The sequence below is a fragment of the Diadema antillarum genome, unplaced genomic scaffold, assembly GCF_040938485.1.
Source record: "Diadema antillarum isolate AM-2024a unplaced genomic scaffold, OU_Dant_1.0 seq00001041_RagTag, whole genome shotgun sequence".
NCBI classification, from domain to species: domain Eukaryota; kingdom Metazoa; phylum Echinodermata; class Echinoidea; order Diadematoida; family Diadematidae; genus Diadema; species Diadema antillarum.
The window spans coordinates 1,074,621-1,095,386 of record NW_027271872.1 but is presented as its reverse complement, the minus strand read 5'-3'; the positions used below and the strand labels follow the sequence as shown (position 1 = coordinate 1,095,386).

General features: G+C 37.1%; 2 protein-coding genes across 2 annotated transcripts in view; one reads left to right on the top strand and one right to left on the bottom strand.

Annotated features, from left to right (window-relative positions):
• Positions 1–7,739, bottom strand: part of LOC139742979 (uncharacterized) — a 45,332-nt gene extending 37,593 nt beyond the window's left edge. Inside the window, exons 1-2 of the mRNA XM_071653485.1 lie at positions 7,636–7,739; positions 2,631–2,751 (exon numbers count right to left, since the gene is read on the bottom strand). Coding sequence (XP_071509586.1) covers positions 2,631–2,751; positions 7,636–7,739 — 225 coding nt within the window. The remainder of the gene's footprint in view (positions 1–2,630; positions 2,752–7,635) is intronic.
• Positions 7,740–12,619: 4,880 nt separating this feature from the next.
• Positions 12,620–19,641, top strand: LOC139743011 (peroxynitrite isomerase THAP4-like). The gene is made up of 5 exons (XM_071653516.1): positions 12,620–12,834; positions 14,178–14,331; positions 15,503–15,609; positions 17,161–17,264; positions 17,662–19,641. The coding sequence occupies exons 1-5, from the start codon at positions 12,822–12,824 to the stop codon at positions 17,782–17,784; spliced, it is 501 nt and encodes a 166-aa protein (XP_071509617.1). The 5' UTR covers positions 12,620–12,821; the 3' UTR covers positions 17,785–19,641.
• The last annotated feature ends 1,125 nt before the right edge of the window (positions 19,642–20,766 follow it).

Sequence of the window (20,766 nt, the reverse complement as noted above, 5' to 3'; positions counted from 1 at the left end):
CAATGCACCTATCGCGGGAAAAAAGTTCACCGAGTATAAAGACTGCAAGGCTTCAACCTCCAGACATCACCTATGTGTCACAGCAGAAGAGTAACGTGATTGGAAGGTTTTTTTTTGTTTGTTTTTTTTTCTGGTTCCTTTTGATTACCGAGGACGATGCTCGCTGATGTGTCCAATCAGAACTATTCATTATTGTAGTCTGTAACAAAATCTCAATATGACCACGTTTATTATAACAGGAGCGCACTGTACAGGGTTTGACATTCTGCAACCTACAGTTGTATATATGGACAATGGTAAATGGCCAAAATGGGGCTGAAACCGAAGGGGAGTTTCAATTTTGCCGTATGAAATATTAGTAATGATTACTAAAAGTTATGACATAAAATACAAATATGTGGCTTCTCGGGAGTTGATGGCCTGATGTAACTGCTGAAGTGGCCTTGCAGAACATTTTCACTTTATCATATATTTCATGGTAGTCTTGCTAGATTCATGCCGGACTTTGTCATCAGTTATAATCCTCACAGATCATTGTTTTTAGGTTAAAGGCATTAATTACCATTTGCAGATGAAACAAAAGCCAGCTTTAGTGCTTCAAAATAGTTCTAAAATGTGAGTTAGGCATAGAAACAACCATTGTAAAAATTTAAATCAGGATAACCAATGTTAAGTATTGTTGAATATACAAAATGTGAACAATAGTTATAATAAAATTGTTTCTAGACTAAACCGTCTACAGTTATGGTTTAATGAGAAAAACAGTGATATCTCCCTATATCTTTGGTTTCATTGCAAAATTTTTATATGATAGGATGTTTTGTGATACAACTGACCTATACATATGCATCAAATGTGATAACTCGAAAATTTTTAAAATCACTGCTCCCAAAGGTGAACTGTATCTGTAAGAATACCTGTATTTTGTGCCATAGAGAAAGCTCATAAAAGTTTGAATGAATGACCATACTTTTTCTGTCTCTTAAAGGGGAACTCCGGACCAGTTAAAAGTAAGTCTGAAAATAAAGAGTAAAATTCTATATTTAAACTGCCATGGGATCAAAATTAGGAAAGTTATTATATTGCGAAGTTTCGTTGCTCTTTGCAAAACAGTTCTTGAAGAGTTGATACGAGTGTTGTGCTTTCTCCCATTTTATTTTGTTTGTGTTTTTCATTCAAACATTGAAAGCAAACGTTGACAACAATTTCATGGCCTTACCTACATACCTGGGCTAAAAATCCTGTCAAAATATATCATTGGAAGGATTTATGATTCTACATTAATAATTTATTCTCTTCATCCTGTGTTATGCTGATGATGAAGATATCATCTGCTGCTCGCTGCTTGTTGTAACAGATAACAATTTATTGTTTATACACTTGGGAATGAAACTAAAACTGACTTGGACTAGAATGAATCATCATGATATAAAGAGGGGACATTTTTGTTATTAGAATAAACACCTTATTCTCCCACTCTTCTGTCCTTGTGATATTTCCCTTCTGTCAATAAAAGTGGTAAAAGAACTGGTCTTACGAAGAAATACGTTCATCCCAAATAAATTCAAAAGGAAATATTTGTGGACTATTCTACGTTGTGTGACTGTTTTGATTTACCTATAATTAGATTTTTACTTTTTTTGTAGAAACATGATTCATCAAGGCAGCACTGGTTAATCAATGGTTAATCTCAAGCACCTGTATTTTCTAAATATGTCAGGCCTGAAGGATTTTACCTGCATCCTAGCAGACGAAAACAAAATTTTGTCTCAAAATAATCTAGTACTTTGAATATTCATACTATATCAACAACAGATGGAATCAAATATGCTCTACATCTGTTTTTTTTTATATTTCCTTTATTATTTGTGACCAAATAAGACAGACCTTTCATTCAGTCTCAAAATGTATATTTTTAAATATCTGATTGGTATAAATCAATCAATTTGGTGATAATTTCACAAGAAAACTGATCTCATATAGATTAAATTTCACGTAAAGATGAGCTTGCATCAGATATCTTGCTGTCAACACAAACTAAATCAGATATAATCAATTTGCCTTCAGGAACATTAGACTTTTTTTGTCTATGTACTTCATGTGTGTAATGTGCGAGTGCATACAATTGTGTAGATCTGTGCTTGAACACAGGCAGGATACAAATTGTAATGTCTGTATGTGTGTGTTTGTGTGTTTGTGTCTGTGCGTCGGTGTGTATGTGTGTGTGGCTGCCTGTGTCTTTCTTGGGGATTACTGGTTATCTCATGGGGCAAAGACATGTGCCAAACTTGCAGTATTGGTGTGGTTGTTGCTAAACTGTTCATTGTTGACTCTTGCTTTTGTCGTGAAACACTTGGTTATTTTTCAATTCAATAATTTATTTATATCCATAAAAAGAGACATGATTCAAAGCGGTACACGTGTCAATTTGACTTTCACTCAACTGATAAGGACAGTTAATTGAACACAATATAAGATATTGAATATGCACGAATGATACTTCTCAGTTTCCTTCAGTAAATCTTAACTATCTACCCTTGCCTTGACAAGTATTGTGTGCTAACGTATTGATATATGAAAATGAGTCAAAACAAGATGCAATTGTAGGGCCAAGGCTCTTTTAGACTCACACATAGAACCCTATTGACAACTTCCATCTGATCCGAGTGCTGCAGGAAGTCCAGGGGTCCAGAATATCCCAAATGGCATGATGGGATACCGAGGACAGTCATTTGCAAGAAGGCTTTGTACCTGCGAAGGAATTCCAATGCACCACGCACAAAATAAACAGCACAATGTTTCACAGCTTATCTATACCTGATAAATGCTCTAGACATGAAAAGTCTTGTCTACAATTTGAATATTACACATGTACAGTAAAAAAAAAAAGACCTTCAAAGTAACTGTAAAGATTTGTGTGTTTTTTTAAACCTTTACACATGAAAAAATAGACACAATTGAAAAAACAAGTGAACACACTCCAAGGGTAGGGGTCTATCTTTTATCAAAACTTTGTGATTTCACACCAGTTTGTACTCTTAATTAGTAACACAATGGATATCCTGCATGCATGACAACATGAAACATTCTATGATTTAAGATTTAAAATGCCTCCGTATACATTTAATAAAGTATATTTGCCAGAGATTTTTTTTTTTTTTTTAAGAATTATGCTTATGGGTACTCATCCTGAATTAAAGTAGGATATAACCTGTGGTTCTGCAGTATAATCGTAATTTGATATTCTGTGTAATTGCTACAGACAAAGCATTATATTCCTATTTTCATTCCCAATTCCAAAATTTAGTCATTTTAATCTTGTGTACAAAATTCTGCACATCATGCAGATACATTGTAAATGAACATACTTTGTATCTTACTCTTATTTTCCATAATCATCCTGATATTCTTTTTGAAGTTCAGAGTCACAAACAGACATCACAGCAAGTAAACTATGCATTTATTGAAATGAATGAGATCACTCAGATTATCATATGGAGATTCTGACAGGATTGATTTAAAGTTGATTTGATTCTTCCTTTAATGTACTGCTCATAATTTTCAACATCTTGTATCAATTTTGTTTACCCATACTTACATTGTTATTACATTTTATTCATATCCCATTTCCAGCTACTGAACAGAATATCACATTTCAAAAAAGTCCTGAAATATGATAGTCCCTTCTAAAGAGTTTCCATTTGCACCTAAGTTTAATCAGATCATTTTAGTTTGAATCAGTCATATCAAATTTCTGATTCGACCATCCACCAGGTTTACCACTGGGAAATTTCATGATTCCTCGAATGTCCATGTTTTCCTTGAAAGTTTCCAGTTCCGATTACTCGACCTAATAGATAACATCTAAATGTTACAGAATCATAACTGGTGAATCAAGCGTCCTGACATTTAATTTATTTATTCAATTTCATTTTAAAAAAGGGTAGTCACATTCAGGGTCCACAGGCCTGCTATTAAAGGGAACGCAAACCCAAAGAGCAATGTGGATTGAGTGAAAGCGGCAACATTAGTAGAACACATCAGTGAAAGTTTGAAGAAAATCGGACAATCGATGCAAAAGTTATGAATTTTTAAAGTTTTTGTATTGGAACCGCTGGATGAGGAGACTACTAGAGGTTATGACGTATGAGTGGACAACAATATAAAGAAAATATAAAGAAAATTCCACAAAAACTCAGTTTTCATGAAAATTACAAATTCCATCAACTTGATACTGACATAAAGTTAAGGGTAGCAATTATTCCCCCTGCTTTCTGAAAGCCGTTATTCAAGTGCCCTTTCATAATGCTAGAAAAGTGAATTTTTGTTGCATTTCCTTTATATTTTCTTTGTATTGTTGTCCACTCATACGTCATAACCTCTAGTTGTCTCCTCATCCAGCGGTTCCAACACCAAAACTGTAAAAATTCATAACTTTTGCATCGATTGTCCGATTTTTTTCAAACTTTCACCGATGTGTTCTACTAATGCTACTGCTTTCACTCAATCCACAGTGCTCTTTGGGTTTACGTTCCCTTTAAGTGAACCCTGCTACAAATTAACTGTCAAATCACATAGTACTACAACAACAACAACAAAATAAACATGTGGACACAATAAAGATGCGATATCTACACAGATAAAAAGTGATATAAAGATTAAAGATAAGAGCGGTAAGAAATTATCACAGGCAGGGTCGAATAAATCACAATACCAAAATGAGTTATCTCAGGACATACACCAATTGTATTCTGCATTGTATGCAAATTACACATCCAGAATCCTAATATAAACTTAATAGGAAGGATGGTTCTGTAGTGACGAGAAAGTTTGTCAATTCTTTTACTGCCATCTCTGGCAGGTTTGGGCTAATACGTACAGCGAGTGACTGCTTGTTGTACACTTGTACGTGTAACAGTGCATTCTGCTCACACCTCAAGAGAATCTGTAACATATATCTTATCTGCCTTAACAACAAACAGTGTGTCAAGAATCAACAGAAAGGGAAATCAAAGGATACTGAATTGTCACTGCAAAAGTTTTGACTTCTTAGAAGTTAATTTTGTGACATTCTATCACAATTACAATTGCCTTATCAAAGCGAAATTACACATTCACAAGTGAGAGATTAGAAAATGCACCTGTTATAAGCCAAATGTGTTCAAGCAACCGCCTACTTAAAAGGAACATTCAATTCAATTCTCTTTAAAACAAATACAAGAAGCAGAACTTATAGGCCTACAGAGAAAACTGCCGATAAAAAAATAAAACAAATTGTTTTTCTGTATCAGTTTGGCAGTGTTTATGGACAGATTTGACAACCGAAAAGAGCAGTTCATAATTTCATTGAAACAATATGTGTATAATCTATGAAATTTGTATGGCTGATAGTCTACAGAAATGTCATTTTCAGAACTGGAGAATGCAATGGTCAGTGATGGAGGAAAGAGAGCTTGCAGGTGACTAATATGTGGTTCCATGACATTAGCACCTGCGACAATTGCTCCCATGAAATACATGTATGTGCACCCTAAGCCAAACATAAATTCTACCCACAAACATAATTAACCCTATAACCTTAAACCTTATCCTCACATCAAACTAAATCTAAAACCCTATCACAACCCTAACCCTAACCCTAACCCCAAGTCCTTGGAGAAAATAAGACCGGAGCAATTGTCGAAGGAGCAAATGTTGTATGTCACCGACTTATGTACGGTATCTCCGACCTAGCATGCTTTTATGGTATTTAATTTTACTACCCTTAAAGTAACAGTTCTCATAATGTGAAAAATCAAAGATCTTCAGAAAGGAAAAAGTGATTACTTGGTTATATAATTCTCCTTGAATTCAACCACAAAGTAGTCTATCGGGTTGAAAAAAAAAGTCTAAAGTACAGATGTAAGATGTGAAAACACAGAAGATATCAAACATAACAACTGTATTTAAATGTCACAACAAATTGCTAAAGATTTCAAGTTTGCTTTGTCCTGAATCATATTTCAAGAACAGTTTAGACCCACATTATACCTTTGAAATTTCACCTCTGACATTGTTAGCTCTGATACTTTGACCCAAAATCACAGAGCACAAGCAAACCACTCTCCTAGGGCGCACAAATAATAGTGGGCTATTTGCGGACCATTTCACCAAATTTTCAGTGGCAATGAAACATCACACCCTCCGTTTATGACTAAAGTGCCATTTCACATCATGGAGTGTTCAAGTCAGCTTTGATAAATAGCTAGTCAAATCGGACGCACAGAATGTTATACAGTGTAGGTTTCATCAATCTCCAACCTTCCATAAGAAAGAGAATTTGTTTCATGTTTTCATTCAAATACAGCCGTAATAGAGTACCAAAATGTGATGTCATTCCATGCCATTTATCGCCATGGAAACTGGTCCCAAATAACCTCACCCGACCCAGGTGTTTATGCTTGCACCTGGTTCCGTCCCAAGCTAGTATGTAGCAAAAGACTGTGACATCTGATCACCTCGATACTCTATAGTCGCATACATGTGCACAGTTGAGGTGGGGATGACATCATCACTTCAAAAGGCTCTCATTGGCCAGCACATCCAACGTCACAAACTTTCCTTTTATGACGTGAAATATACATGAATAAGTCGTGTCCTTACCCATCAAATCATTGATAGTGCTGTAAAAACCTAGTAAAGCTGACTTTCAGGGGGAAAAGGATTGTAGATGCTTAATTAGGAATGAAAAAATAAAAAAAATTAGGACACTTTTGGATATCAACCAGCGGAAGAGTCAATGAGGTGATGATATTACCACCTTTTTTACTTTGCATGAATACATGGTTGTATCCAGTAATGGTATTAACTTTTTTCATGATTTCATGTAAAACTTCAAAATTTTGTTTCTTTCCCATTTCTTTTGATGAAGCTTGGGCCATTCTGTTATTATCCGATTTTACTCTACATCAGAGTCAACTTCGACATGCCATGGATTTGTATTCTGAAAGTTTGACAATTGTAAAGACAAAAGAGGCAAAAAACAGATCTAGAGACATGAAAATGATCTGGATTGAGGAGGGCTCAACAAGTTTGCTCACCCCGTTTTCCTCTGGCAAGCACAAATCAGTGGCTACTTAATATGGACCATTCAAATTAAAATGTCTGAACAGGCAAGACTCTGTTATCTCTGCTACTGCAGAAAAATACTAGTAGAAACAAACTGTTAAAAACAAGTCACAGAAAATGGTAATTCCGGAAGTTCCAGCGAAGAAAAAGACTGAATAGTGTGTATGAAGTACAGCAACCACATCACCACTGTGATATGTCACATTTACTGTACAATGTATTTGGTTGTTTCATCTGCAAATAAAATGATTTAATGCAATTTTCCACACATAAAAAAAAATTTGTATATGCCTTGATTTCTTGCAAATTTCACTCTCACTTAAAATAAAAAGTTCAAGGTTCCTGCTCATGGTCAAACTAAATCTGTTATACCCATGCTGCACGAAATAAGATTTGTTTTTCTCACTTTTGATTCTTTAATAAGATTGTAGGTCCGATCAAGGATTATACATGTATGTGGTTTACATCTTGAAATATTTTCAGGATATTGGGCCGTCGTGAAGGAGTAAGAGCTTTGAGACCACTCACCCAGCTTTATCCTTGGATGTAATGACGTCGGGACACTTGGGCAACGATTCCAGAAAGTCCCTCAAATTTTGGACTTTCGGGAAAATTCTTTCCAGAATATCCATCCTCCTTTCAGTTTCATTTCTGACCAAGGATTAGGTTTCTGGAACGAGAGAGAACAAGTTGCACAGCAAAATCAGAGTGGTCTCGTCTTTTCAAAGTACAATGAAGAGTCAGAACCTGCAAAGCAACAACCACCTCTGTGAATTTAGAGAGAGAATTCTAATCCCGATCCTTTTCAAAGAAATTCATACATGCTTGAAGATGTTTGCAAAAGACAACTGTTTTTCAAGGAAACTTTTTGTTGCTGCTGTCGATTCCTATGCATGATTTTTTTACAGGGTCTCGAATTCTCTGCTTCCAAATTTTGCATTCACTTTGTGAGAGTGGGAGGAGGATCTCCATGAAATGTCAAAGGTCTTTGAAAGACGAGGAGAAGAGGAGGTGTGGCCATAGTAATGGACCTGCTTAAATACAGAATTACTCATCGACCTCTGATTACATTTGTTTCTTGCTGCAGCGGGCATTCTGGTATTTCCACTCAAAGTTATAACAACTCTATGAGAATACTGAAGTCCATTTAATGTGCAAGGAAAAAAGGAAAAATATCAATCTCAGGTTAAATGTTCTGCTTGCATGGAAAATGTTCCCTCTCAATGGTAAGCTGAAAACAAACTTTCCAGATTTGCAATCCCGCACGTGTGAACCTAACATAACAACTTTGCTTATAATCCTACATAGCACTTTGTTTTTATTGTAACTCTGCACATCGAGACCAGAACGTCAACCCTACTCATCCAGTATGTTGGAGATTTATCTAGCAGTAGCAACATTCCAAAATCATTCACAGGTATAATGCACCATCTCTCTATTACAAAGATCTTCTTCCACATTTTTACTCAAAGATGACATTCTGTATGAGAACAAAGAGTTTCGGGCTGAAGTTGAAACTACAAACACTTACATAGATAACAACAACGCAATTGGAGCATTCTCTGTGGCTCCTTTTCATTTTGTTTGTATTCTTATGGCGCCTTCTAATTGCCACTTTGGATGAGAGTTGGGTAGTGCACTGCAATGTGCGACATTTTTCTGAAGTATTTGGTGCTATGATACACTCCAACTACAATACGTGCTGCGGTCCTTCCTAAATCAGTATTCACAACAACTTTTATGATGCATAAATTTACACATTCCATCCCGCCTTAGACATCAGAAGTGTTCTCCTTTTCTTTTTCATTTCTTTGCAATGTTTGTGTCATCTCCCGCTAAGGGATGATTATAAAATGTACATCATGTAATTTAGTGTAAAAATTCATTATGAAGAGGATGTTTTTCATGGTCATCGTAGGCTGAAAACAACTCAATATGTATTTGTTAACCCTCAATCACATCACCCCTAAATATATAATTGTCACCCAGAGTTACTGCGAAGTTCAAGGTTTTCACCATCTTTGGCATGTTCACCTACAAAGTGCAGTAGATGACCTCTAGCATCAATGTGCATTCTGGTTTTAATCAATTCTTGTTCAATTTCAGAAATGGAAATTTGACATTATATTCCACAGATTTGTTTAGCTGTTTCATTTCATGCTTACAATTGATATCTCTTTTAATGCCTTTTGCAAAAACGTCACATTTTGTTGGAACACTTGTAAATATGCTTCATATCAACATACATTTTTAACACTGCATTCTTACTGCATATCAGTCGATGTAACCCTAAGTTTGTCATACAAAAAACGCTTTCTTTCTTTTTTAAGTTCAACACCCACACAACAGGTAATACAAATGTACATGGACTAAAATGTTTAGAGCTACATTGTACCTGGGTACTGTAGTTAGGGTGGCATACATTCTTTCTGGAGAGTTGTCTTAATCTCATTCTCGAAGTGATCACCTGCATTATATACGATGTATACAAACCTTAATTCAAAGTACAAAGTTTGAAGGTGACCTGTTATTCATGTATGGCAAATAAAGAATTTGCAGAATATCATGTACATTGTCATACAATTGACAGATTGGCATGTGATACAAGTACAGTCACTACTTAATATTCCTTCACTGGATTCACCCATTTTCCGACTACTGTATATTCATGTCTTGCACTTCAGCAAAACAAAAATTTGTTTCAACATTTTCTATCACAGCCTGGGAAACCCTTTGACATGGATTTACAATATATCTCATACTTTTTTGGTTCAAAATCTGTTGATAGCCTTTTAACAAGTTATTGCAACATTTACGTGATAGAATATTGACAAGTGGCTTGAATTAAAGTAGACAAGTTTACCTTTCTTTCCATCAGTGTTCACATTGAAACATTGTTACTGGTACCAACCCACATAAATTGGAGTTAGATATGTCTAATTGTTGTCTTCAATGACTACAGTAAAAGCAGATGAAATGAATGGTAGCAGTTTCATCCAAATCAGACCTAAAATAAGGTGTTATGGAAGTTTAAAAGTTTCCTTTGTTTTCCCGAAGCGCTACGATCAGAAACAGACGTGGATCTGAGCAAACCAGGTGTGGCGATGACGTCAGCTCTTCACAAGTCGGACATTGACCTACACACAAATCTTCACTTAATTTCTTTCGACACACAATCAAAACAGAAAAGCGTGGATCCTTACATCAAATTGTTGTTTTGCAATATAGCCTTTAATGACTTTTTAGGGATAAGAGTGGTCTAAGGCAGTGAATCACTGAGATGAAACATGTCTTGTTCTACTATTTTTCTCACGACCCAATGGCAGAGTTTTGAGTTGATGACATCAGTAGCTCAACCAATTTGCATACATAGGTTTGAAGCCAAATCACTGCCAAGAAACATGGCAACTTTTTTTCACACAACCAATGGGAGAGTTTCGAGTAGATGACAACAGTAGCTTAACTAATTTGCATAAATAGTGTTTGCGACCAAATCACTGCCATGAAAACAAGGGAAACTTAATTTTATGATAACTTTCATATTCTATGAGAGATTTTGATGAAACTATAACATTCTGTTCATCTAATTTGGCTCCATTACAGAAATCAACTGAACCAACATTTAACTGCATTTGAATTACAGTAACTATCCTGCATGAATCGCAGTGCCATTAAATTGGAGAGAATAAAAAAGAAGTAAAGGCAGAAACAAAATCTGACCTTAAATTGGTCTTGGGCTGTTCAAAGACAGTAACATATTTCCAGTTCAAAGATTCAAATTCCTTCCATGGCTTTTCATACAACTCCCTTGATTTACAATGTTTTGGAGACAGTAGCTGTACTTCCAAGAAGCCACGCCAGTACCTAGCCACGCCAGTACCTCGTCACACCACCAGGCACAACTTTGTCTGACATGGGTCACAGCTGGCCATGGGGTACACGGTGTATCTTGTGACACCACGCAGGACAGGGAATTAAAATCAGAGTATCAACCAGTGACAGTGTAGGCCATATAATGTACTGCAGGTGCATATTGTTTAACTTCAAGTAGCAAAGAAAAGTTAGGAACTAATCAAGTAAACAAGTTTTAAAAATTGCTGCCACACATTAGCAAATAAATTACTTCTACTACCGGTAATCTAGACATCAACAAGCTGTAGACCAGTTAAATTGGTCGAGGTTCTACTTCTAGAACATAACTGAGCACAATCCCTACAATTTTTACATCCAATCTGAACACATGAAGTGTGCATGCAACATTTTTACCTGACTGGTAGTGGTAGGCGCCTAATTGTTGTTGGGGGGGGGGTGTGGGGGGGAGGGGGCGATTTTTTTTTTTCTATTTTGTCGGAGAGCACGCACACAAGGCAATTTCAGCTTCAAAAGACCACTTGCAACACACATGAAAGCCTGCTGTCTGTATGTGAAAACCAAGTCGCCATACCCTACCTTCCTTGAGTGGGAAAGCCGGTTCAAAATACTAACCAGATTACCATGAATGAGGGCATGATACTGCATGTAGGCCGTAGAGCAAGTTGTCATTTATCAAATTCTTGTAGCTCTACCTTGAATTTATCTCCCAAACTCTAGGGTGTGTTCGGCCAGAATTTCCACTTTTTCAAATTTGGCACGTCAAGCTATCTTCGGCGGAATTCTTGACGCTTTGAATAGCGATTTGGACTAGCTATGACTCGGTCGGTGAACGGTAATGGTGTAGACTTGTTCGCTTTGGGCACGCCATGTGTAGGGTTCTGAAGTGTGAACCCGTTTAACCCCGCGCAAAATTGCCTGTATCACGTTGAATCTCTCTCGAGTTCGCAGTTCGCGGCTTTCAACCTGCTGGCCTACAAAATATGGGTCGGTCAGCTTTCCAGACCCTAACTAGGGCGAACACATGGATCACGACACGGGGCAAAACGAATGACGGTTTGCTTGCCTATTTCGACATCATGACTTTGAGGCCCATGATCGATGAGGTAGAAAACTAGAAATCTGGTAGAAACGAATTTGTTTGGTCTGGAGCCTCGGCCTCGCCGAGTCAATCAGATGCGCTTTGCCTTCACGCTGTAGCTTGACTTTTCTTCCTTGCAGAAATGTTCTGGACTAAGAAAGGGATGTCTTGTCATCCCTTCCTCTTTGCCTATTCCTATTCAAAGCAGAATTGGCATATGACACTTACATCGGACAGCATCCCATTCCTGCCTGTTGAGTTTAATACCAGGATCTTTCCTCACATGTTACAGTAAACACACTATCACTAGGATCCAAGCGCAATACCAGTATCAACACGATCTTACGTAATTCACCATGTGAACATCAAGCCCGTGGGATCGATCGCCTGCAATCGCGGTTAATCGAGGCCAGGGAAAGTTTGTGCAGGGAAACTCCCCCACCCCATACAACGCAGAGCACGCGGAAGTGCGCCCACGTCCACACCTACACGTGTACAAATGTACTTGCGATCGGCGAACGCTCTGTGTGCCTGTACAGCTGGCTGGCTAGAGCTGTATGTAAACCTGCAGGAAGAGCGAGCCAACCCTGTATACACATTGCGATGATTTCTGGAACGGGATTTTACAGTTTCTCAGTATTTATCAATTACGCAGAAGAACAAAATAACCGGTTGTGAGCATACCCTAAGCTATTGGTGTTTGGCGACAGAAAGTCCTGAGTACCTCTTTCCGAGTTTTGTTCGAAATTTTTAGATTTACAGGATGTCTTCATCAGGTAAATGGTGATTGATGTTGATTTAGAATCTACTTCATACTCCGTTCTTGACAGTCTGGTGCGACTCAGCTCAGATCTCTCTGGAGTAGGATTTCTACTTCCTAGCTAGAATTCTACATACATACATACATATTACATTATCTAAGGTTTGCTTTATGCCTGAATCAGTTCATCTTTGATATAATTTATCAATACTGACTATATCGTCTGGCGTGATAATTCACGTACATGTATTACCATTGCATTGCGTTGTTGTTGTGTGGTGTCGGTGCAGTGGTCTTTTACTCGTGTACCAACACATGATGTCCCATGTATCATGTTATTTACTGTTATATCAGGGAGGTGGTCCCTGGTTATATTGAGTGTTAATCTCTGGTAGGGTAGCCCTCAAAATCCGGAATAGCAAATTCTAAGAAAGGTCCAAAGAAATGTGTAATACCAACCATGGTATGCCTACTCTGTATACTAGGAATGATAACATTTCAAAATGGAAAATTGGAACTGAGACTCTTGAGAGAGCAAGCACATGTGCTCTGATACATAGCATAATAATTTGAAACTGACCATATAATGGTCATTGTAACAACAGTTATCACATCCAGCACTGATGATTTTTCACATTGATGATTTTTCATTTTCATTTTCTTTGCAAACAAGTTGTGTCATGTGATTTTATCAGATGTGAACTGAAAGAAGTATCAACAGCTATAGAACAGCATCAGAAGCAAAACACTCACTAGCCAAAATTACTCTATTTAATATCTTGACATTATCATGTTTATATCTCTGACTCTTGGATTGATTGCTAGTGAGCTTGTAAAAAGATGTAGAAAGATGTTAAGGACGGGCTAATGTTGCTACAACATGCATTTCCCCCAGACACTTGCCTGAGTATACTCGGGACTCGTCCTCAATGGATTAATGGCATCCGCATCCTGAGCCTGAGGCACTACTAGTAGTTCAGTCAAAGTGATCTATCTTTGTATTTGTTAGATGCTCCTTCGTCTTTCTGGATATGATGTTTGTGATGAGAAATTGTTTGTAGTTTTGTCTGCCTTTTTTTTTTTCAGATAGGATTTGGGGCGAGTGTGGAAGCTTCAGTAGCTTCACCTTTTTCTGTGTGTGTGTTTTTGTTTGTTTTGTTGTTTGTTTTTTTGTTTCTGAAGCAGCTATTAGATTCTTCTGTGTTTTTGTTCTGTTTTTCTTGGGGTCATGGCAGTGATATGTTATTTGGAAATTAATAATTTCAGTTGGTCTGTCAAGGAATCAGATGATGCAACCTACTGTGGAACAATGATGCAGCCTTCGACCTCTCCTTTTTCTCATGATTGTCTTGTCTCCAGGTCCTGCTCTCCATGATGCGGTCAGGCCACTCGAGTGGTTGCTAGGAAAGTGGGAATCTGTGAAAGCCGAGGGTTTCTATCCAACCATTAAGCCATTTGACTACAAGGAGTCCCTTGTCTTCTCACACATTGGACAGCCAATGTTGAATTTCAGGTACGGTACTTCACGTTTTGATTGATTGTAAATCACTGTTTATCTTGCCACAAAGTTGTCCATAGCCCTCTTGACCTTTTTACTGCAGAGTAATTTGTTATTAACTCAAATTTCCATCTATAGCTGACATGGAACAGGTCGTGTTATAGTTCTGTTTGGATGACCACCAAATATAAGAAACTGTTAAAAAAACACATGTAGTTTGTTACAACTTCACATATCAAGTTTTGTACAATGCCTTAGAATATGCGCAACATCACAAGCACCATTGTAAATGACTGTTGTGTTGCGTTATTGTCATTTCTAATTATAGCACTTTCATTTAGTGCTCTTGAACTAAGTTAAAGGGATGGTACAGTATTGGTGGAGATGAGAATCCGTGGGCTTTTAACTTTTTGCGAGATTCCAAGAGAACACTTATGAAATAGTACAGAGCGTAACATTTTAAGAGGATTCAAAGTTAATTTGATGAAAGTCGGGTTTGGAATGACTGAAACATCCAAAAACAAAGTAAAACAAAGATCTTAATAAAAGGTGGGGTCCCACACTATTAGAATCGCTCTGTTTTGGATATTTCAGCCATTTCAAAACCAATTTTCATCAAATAAATGTTGAATTCCTCATGGAATTACATGTTCTTTCATATTTCATAAGAGGTTTCTCATTATCTCACCAAAAAATGTTAAAAACCTGAAATTAGGTCTCTACCAAAACTACGATCCCTTTAATATAATTTTACAATACTTTTGTTTTGAAGCATATTGTAGACTTATTTTGCAATAATTTATGAACTATGAATTGTTAATGAGTTGCCAAAGAAATCTACCCTGGTGGTTCAATTTCTCATTTATAATCCTTGCATTTACATCTTGTACTTGTAAATGGACTGTTCAATACCAAGTGTATTTTATTTTATGAACATGGTGTGTGTTTTCCTCTTGATCAAGATTATCAGCAAGTTATCAGAAATTGTCACTCTACTTTGTATGCAGCAGGTTTTGCTTTCTTCGATATGGTTTGTAAGTTTTATATTTTGCGATTTTTTTTTTGAAATACCAGTTGAGGTGAATGTTTTGTTTGTAATAGACATTCATTTTCAATTCTTTAACATCAAAGCAAAAGTAATAATTCTAAGGGCCTTTCACCATGATTTGTCACTTTTAATTTGCAGCTTTTCTTCACATGACCCAAATAACAAGCCCATGCACAATGAGAGTGGCTTTCTACGAGTTAACGTAGGCACCAACCAGGTGGCATTCTTGTCGGCTCAAAACATAGGTAAGCAGGTGTCGTGGTAGCCTTGGTAGAGCTGCTAGCATCACCCTTCAGATATTAAAGGGGGAACCGTGTTTATGATGAGGTGTTGCCATAATACAGGAGATTATTATTACAGGCAATTCCTGTTTAAACAAAGTCCTCGGGGACCTGCAATTTTCTTTCGTTATATCAAAATCTCTTTATAACTGAACTGTAGAAAACATAAAGATACATAGATGATAACATTAGGACCTAAATTATCATTTCATCGTAGCAAGTGTCATACCCATGTTCATTATAACATGAGTGCACTGTGAAAGACCCTCTTGATGATTGTGAGACTCATTTTACATCTGTAAAAGATTTGCAGAGCCTCTGCACATGGTTTTGAAGTCAAGGTCAAATTTGGGTCATGGGTTAACAACTCAGTTCGGCTTGGATGAGTTGGAGGCACGTCCTTCCATCACCTTGTAATGAAAAATATTTCTTGCAGTACAGTGTATACTGGTACAAGAACCACACTGACTGTATTCATGTTGCCTTCATTAGCTAATCAGTGGTCACCTGACAGTGTGCTAGCTAGTGACATATATGGGACTGTGTTTGTTTTTACACAGTGGGCGGAGTGGCGAAAGTACAGTCAACCTTGCCTAAAGTCGAATCTATTTGGACTGAAGAAAAACTTTGACTTCTAAAAGAGAAAGTTTGACTTTGGAGGAATTTAAAATCAAAGGGATGTAGAGAGAAGAGGACTTGAAAACACCTTCGACTTAGGTGATTATTTGATTTATGCGAGGTCGACTTAAGCAAGGTTGACTGTATTTGAAAGTCCAGAGAATGCTACTAGGATGGATGCAGTGGTGGATCCAGGGGGGAGTGCACCAGGCCTGCCTCCTTCCTTTGTTTTTTGTTCAAACAAAAGAAATAAAAAGAAAAATAGTGGGCATGCGCACCCCCTATGATATTGTAAAGGCACCCCTCCTCCCTCCCCTCCCCCCCCCCCCCCATTTTATGGAATTCCTGGATCCACCCATGGGATGTGCATGAGCCTCTTCAGTTGCTAGCCAATCATCCTTTGACATCCTTTCAAATATTGTTGCTCTGATAAGGGCTGAGTTAATCACAGCATACAATACGATTTCTCTAAAAACCTTTGAAATCTTAAACTTAGCATTGCATTCTAGTACATGTACTGGAAGAAGATTAAGACTCGTATGTAATAACCCTTTCTGTGCCCAGAGACTTTGGACAGTGTGTACAATGCTATTAAATTTCTGCACCAATTGGCACTCGAAGCAAACAAATATTCAAGTTATGGTATCTTTACACAATTACAGCATTTTCTTCAGCTACTTCCAAACTTGGGAACTGATTACTGTCCCTGAATCTGTGACATCAACATTTCTCCAGACTTTATTTATTTATGTATATATGGAATATATATATATAATATTGCCTTCAAAATAAAAATGGCAGTACAAATGCATCATTATTGAAATGTCTATCATGATTATCATTATTGGGTCCATCTTCAACTCGGCCAGCAACTATCCCCTTTGTGTCCCTCCGCAGGTGTGGTTGAGATCGAGGAAGGGGAAGTGAACGGCACGGAGCTGTGCCTGGATTCGACCTCTGTCAGCAGTGTGTCGTTTGGCAAAGAACCCAAGACCACCAAGGTGAGTTCTTCCTTTAACCCGTTGAGGAAGAGTCCCGAGTATACTAAGGCAGGTGTCTATGGGAAATGCATGTTGTAGCAAAATCAGCCCGTCCTCAACAGGTTAACGGAGATAGCTCGCAGCTGACCGGATTCCAGTAGATGCTGAATAGTTTTTGATTATTTTACAAGTGGCTTTTGTTTGCAATAGCAATATAAAAAAGGGAGGGAACACACACTTGAAATGAGGAGGTGTGGTCCAAAATTGTTCCAGATGATATAAACAAAAATGCTCAGACCCCCACCCCACTGATTTATCAGCATGTCTGCATATGCAACAATGGTCATCTTATGCAAACAAAGGAAAAAATGTCTATTTCCTGTTCAAACTGACCCCATTATTTGGTTCTTCACCACAGATCGCCAGAACGTTCAAGCTGATCGATGAGAACACTCTGGAGCAGAATGTCGCCATGGCAACAAGCAGGACACCAGAACTCCTTCCACATCTGAAGGTCCAGTATAAGAAGAAGGTTGAGTAGGATGACTGCACAAGCTCCAGTCAGAAGAGACTGCAGTACAAGTATTGTACACCCCCTGCAATGATAATCGACAGACGTGTATGTTGATAAACAAGGTTACAGAAGATGAGGAACAAAACATTTTAAATAAACAGACAAACAACAAAAAAATGGTAGTAGGCAATGAAGTGTTGAAGCGCTTTCAAAGGGACTGTATTGCTGATAACCTTGTTAAATATCAGCATGCCTAAATCAGAACATGCTGAGAAAATGCTACACTATGCATACTTTTTAAAGGCTTATTCTCATTTATGCAGGAAAGAAAAGGCAGTCTGATTTTCACCAAATAAAGTTTGAATTCTTTGTACTTCATATTGCTGTCATGTGTTTTTCCCCCCACTATGTTTTGCGCACAAATTCATCGTCTGTGGATAATTGAATGCTCTGCATGTAAATAATGGTGCACTTTGTAGTGGCTAATTCTGACAATACTGCCTCTGTGACTGTTAATGAGGGTGGGTCATATCAATCTTCTGTAAGCTTTCAGAGTTTCACCATGGGAAATTTTGACACAAGTGAAGGCAGTTAATCAAAAATGAAGCAGCAGACATCATGTCAGAATAATGTGAACAATTTGATTAAAATTGCCGGAGATTTACTCTCATTACAGCATTTACACTTCCAACAGACACACCTGCCATCATCACATTTTTAAGCTTTCAGTTTTTAAGTTTTCTTTATCAGTTTCTTACCATTTAAAGCTAAAGACTTTGAGCAATATTCTGTAAATGCTATAAAAATGAGCACTGATACAACCCTATCAATTGTTTCACAAGGTGAGGAATATATTTTTGATAGAATTTCCAAAAGCTAGTGTGTGAAAAAAAAGCAAGAAAAATATGAATGCATCTAGATATGATCATTGCTGTATCATGTTTATCGAGTTAGATTTATGCTCTAAGCAGAAATAGAATGGTAGTACGATGTAATGTAAAGGAAATTGTACGTAGGATTGTTTTAGATGATCACATTTACCATGAGGTATTTTACTTCACTAATGTATGGGAAACACATTCTTGTCCTAATTGAAACTGAAATTGTTCGCACTTACCTGATGTAGTCAAATCATGCCCACTTTTAATGTACACCATCTTCATTCTTTGGTAGTTATTCTGAGTCTATCATTCTTGTCAAGGGCAGGCTAGATCTGCTTTAAGGCTTCTTTTTTTGTCCATTTACAATCTTTGAGTAACAAAATCCAATGGAGATATCAAAAATGGTTGCCATCTTGACGAAGACATAGTTTATGAGAAATCAAATGGGAAAAAAAAAAATGATATTTTGTTGTTCTTGTCTTGTTTCTTGAAATGGCAGAAGTCATGGATATCTTGCTGAAGACAGTCTAAAAAGAAACCCCAAGAACTTGTAGCAAAGTATGGCTCTGGACTTGAGGATGATGTGTAATAGCAAAAAGGCTGTATTTTGACTTGATATCTTTGTGGTCACGTTTTCAAGGATGAAGTACTTTTGATGATGTAGTTTTTGAGTTAAGAATGGCTTTATATTAAAGCCTAGTTATCATTTGATGTACATGCACAAACAATGTATAGATAATTGCAAAGTGTCGTCTTGCATATCCAAACTGTAATTTATAGAATGTTCAGTACATTATCCCTCAAGTCAAGTCAAGTTTTTGTGCAACTCGTGTTAAACAAAACACATTCTACAAGTGGATTTACTGTACACCTACTGACAGCAGGGCTGCCAACTCTCATGCATTGAGCGTGAGACTCACTCATTTTGGTCCTTTCTCACTCTAAATCTTTATTTCATTTGCATGCATTTCTATTGATCTCACTCATTTTGACTCCTAAATTATAGCATTGGCCTATGAGAGTCTCACTCTCAACTAGTTTCCAGTGTTGGCAGCCCTCTGACAGTCACCACCAGGTCAACTCAACTTTTGTCTCCTGAAATATTTTTTTGACACCCCAAGTTTGACATCGGCTGAAAGGATACTTGTACTACATACATATAACCAAGACCAATCTTTGACCAGCCTGTTGTAGATAGCACAATTTTCGTACACACCATTGCCTTCTAACAGGCTACTAGTATAGACTTTGAGCAGTGGAAACTCATAAGTTGATGTACATGTACTTTCTTTCTGTCTTTCTTTTTCTCAGTTTGTTTACATATGTGCAGATCTTGCCAGATTACATTACCAATTCACTTTCCCCAAGGTTTCATGTTAAATTAACTGACGGTTTTTCTGTTACGTGGTAAAAAGGTATACCATTGTACTTTGCGATTCACAGTTCAGCTTACTTTTGTTCATGACTTATGAAATCAAAATACATGTACAAGTGTATATTGTGTGAGGATGAGAGCTTGACATTTGTTTGAAATAAATCACACTAAAAAAGTTTCATTTATTATGTCAGTGTCATTTGCTTTATTGTCAGACATCCCCAACGTCGATGCACATAATATTCTGCAAACTTTCTACAATGAATATGGACTTTGCGATCAAACTAGCCCGTGCAATGTAGGTAAATGTGGCTCAAACTCATGAAACTCACAAATTTTGATGTAGTTTAATGTGCAATCGTTAAACATAATGTGTGCAGTTCATCCGAATCCAGAACTCACAATTACATGTGCAATATCCTTTGCTAGAACTACCAAAATCCAATAAATTATGGTCTAAAAAGGTGAGATTTGTTATCCAAATACCATTTGCAGCACCCATGATTCAAACTTCCAGTAATTTTCCACATAATTATATTAACCCAGACATATTAATATATCATATAGCTACAAAACGCAATCCAAGTACTTAATTTCCCACAAACTGACCAAAGCACCAAATGTACTATAATTCTTTAAAATAAGTGGAATGCATGTGTCTGTAGTTTACACAGTTAATTCAATTTTGATCCAAAGAAGGTTTTTGTAATAAGACCACCAAAAGCAAACTTAGCAGGTCAAACCACCACCTAA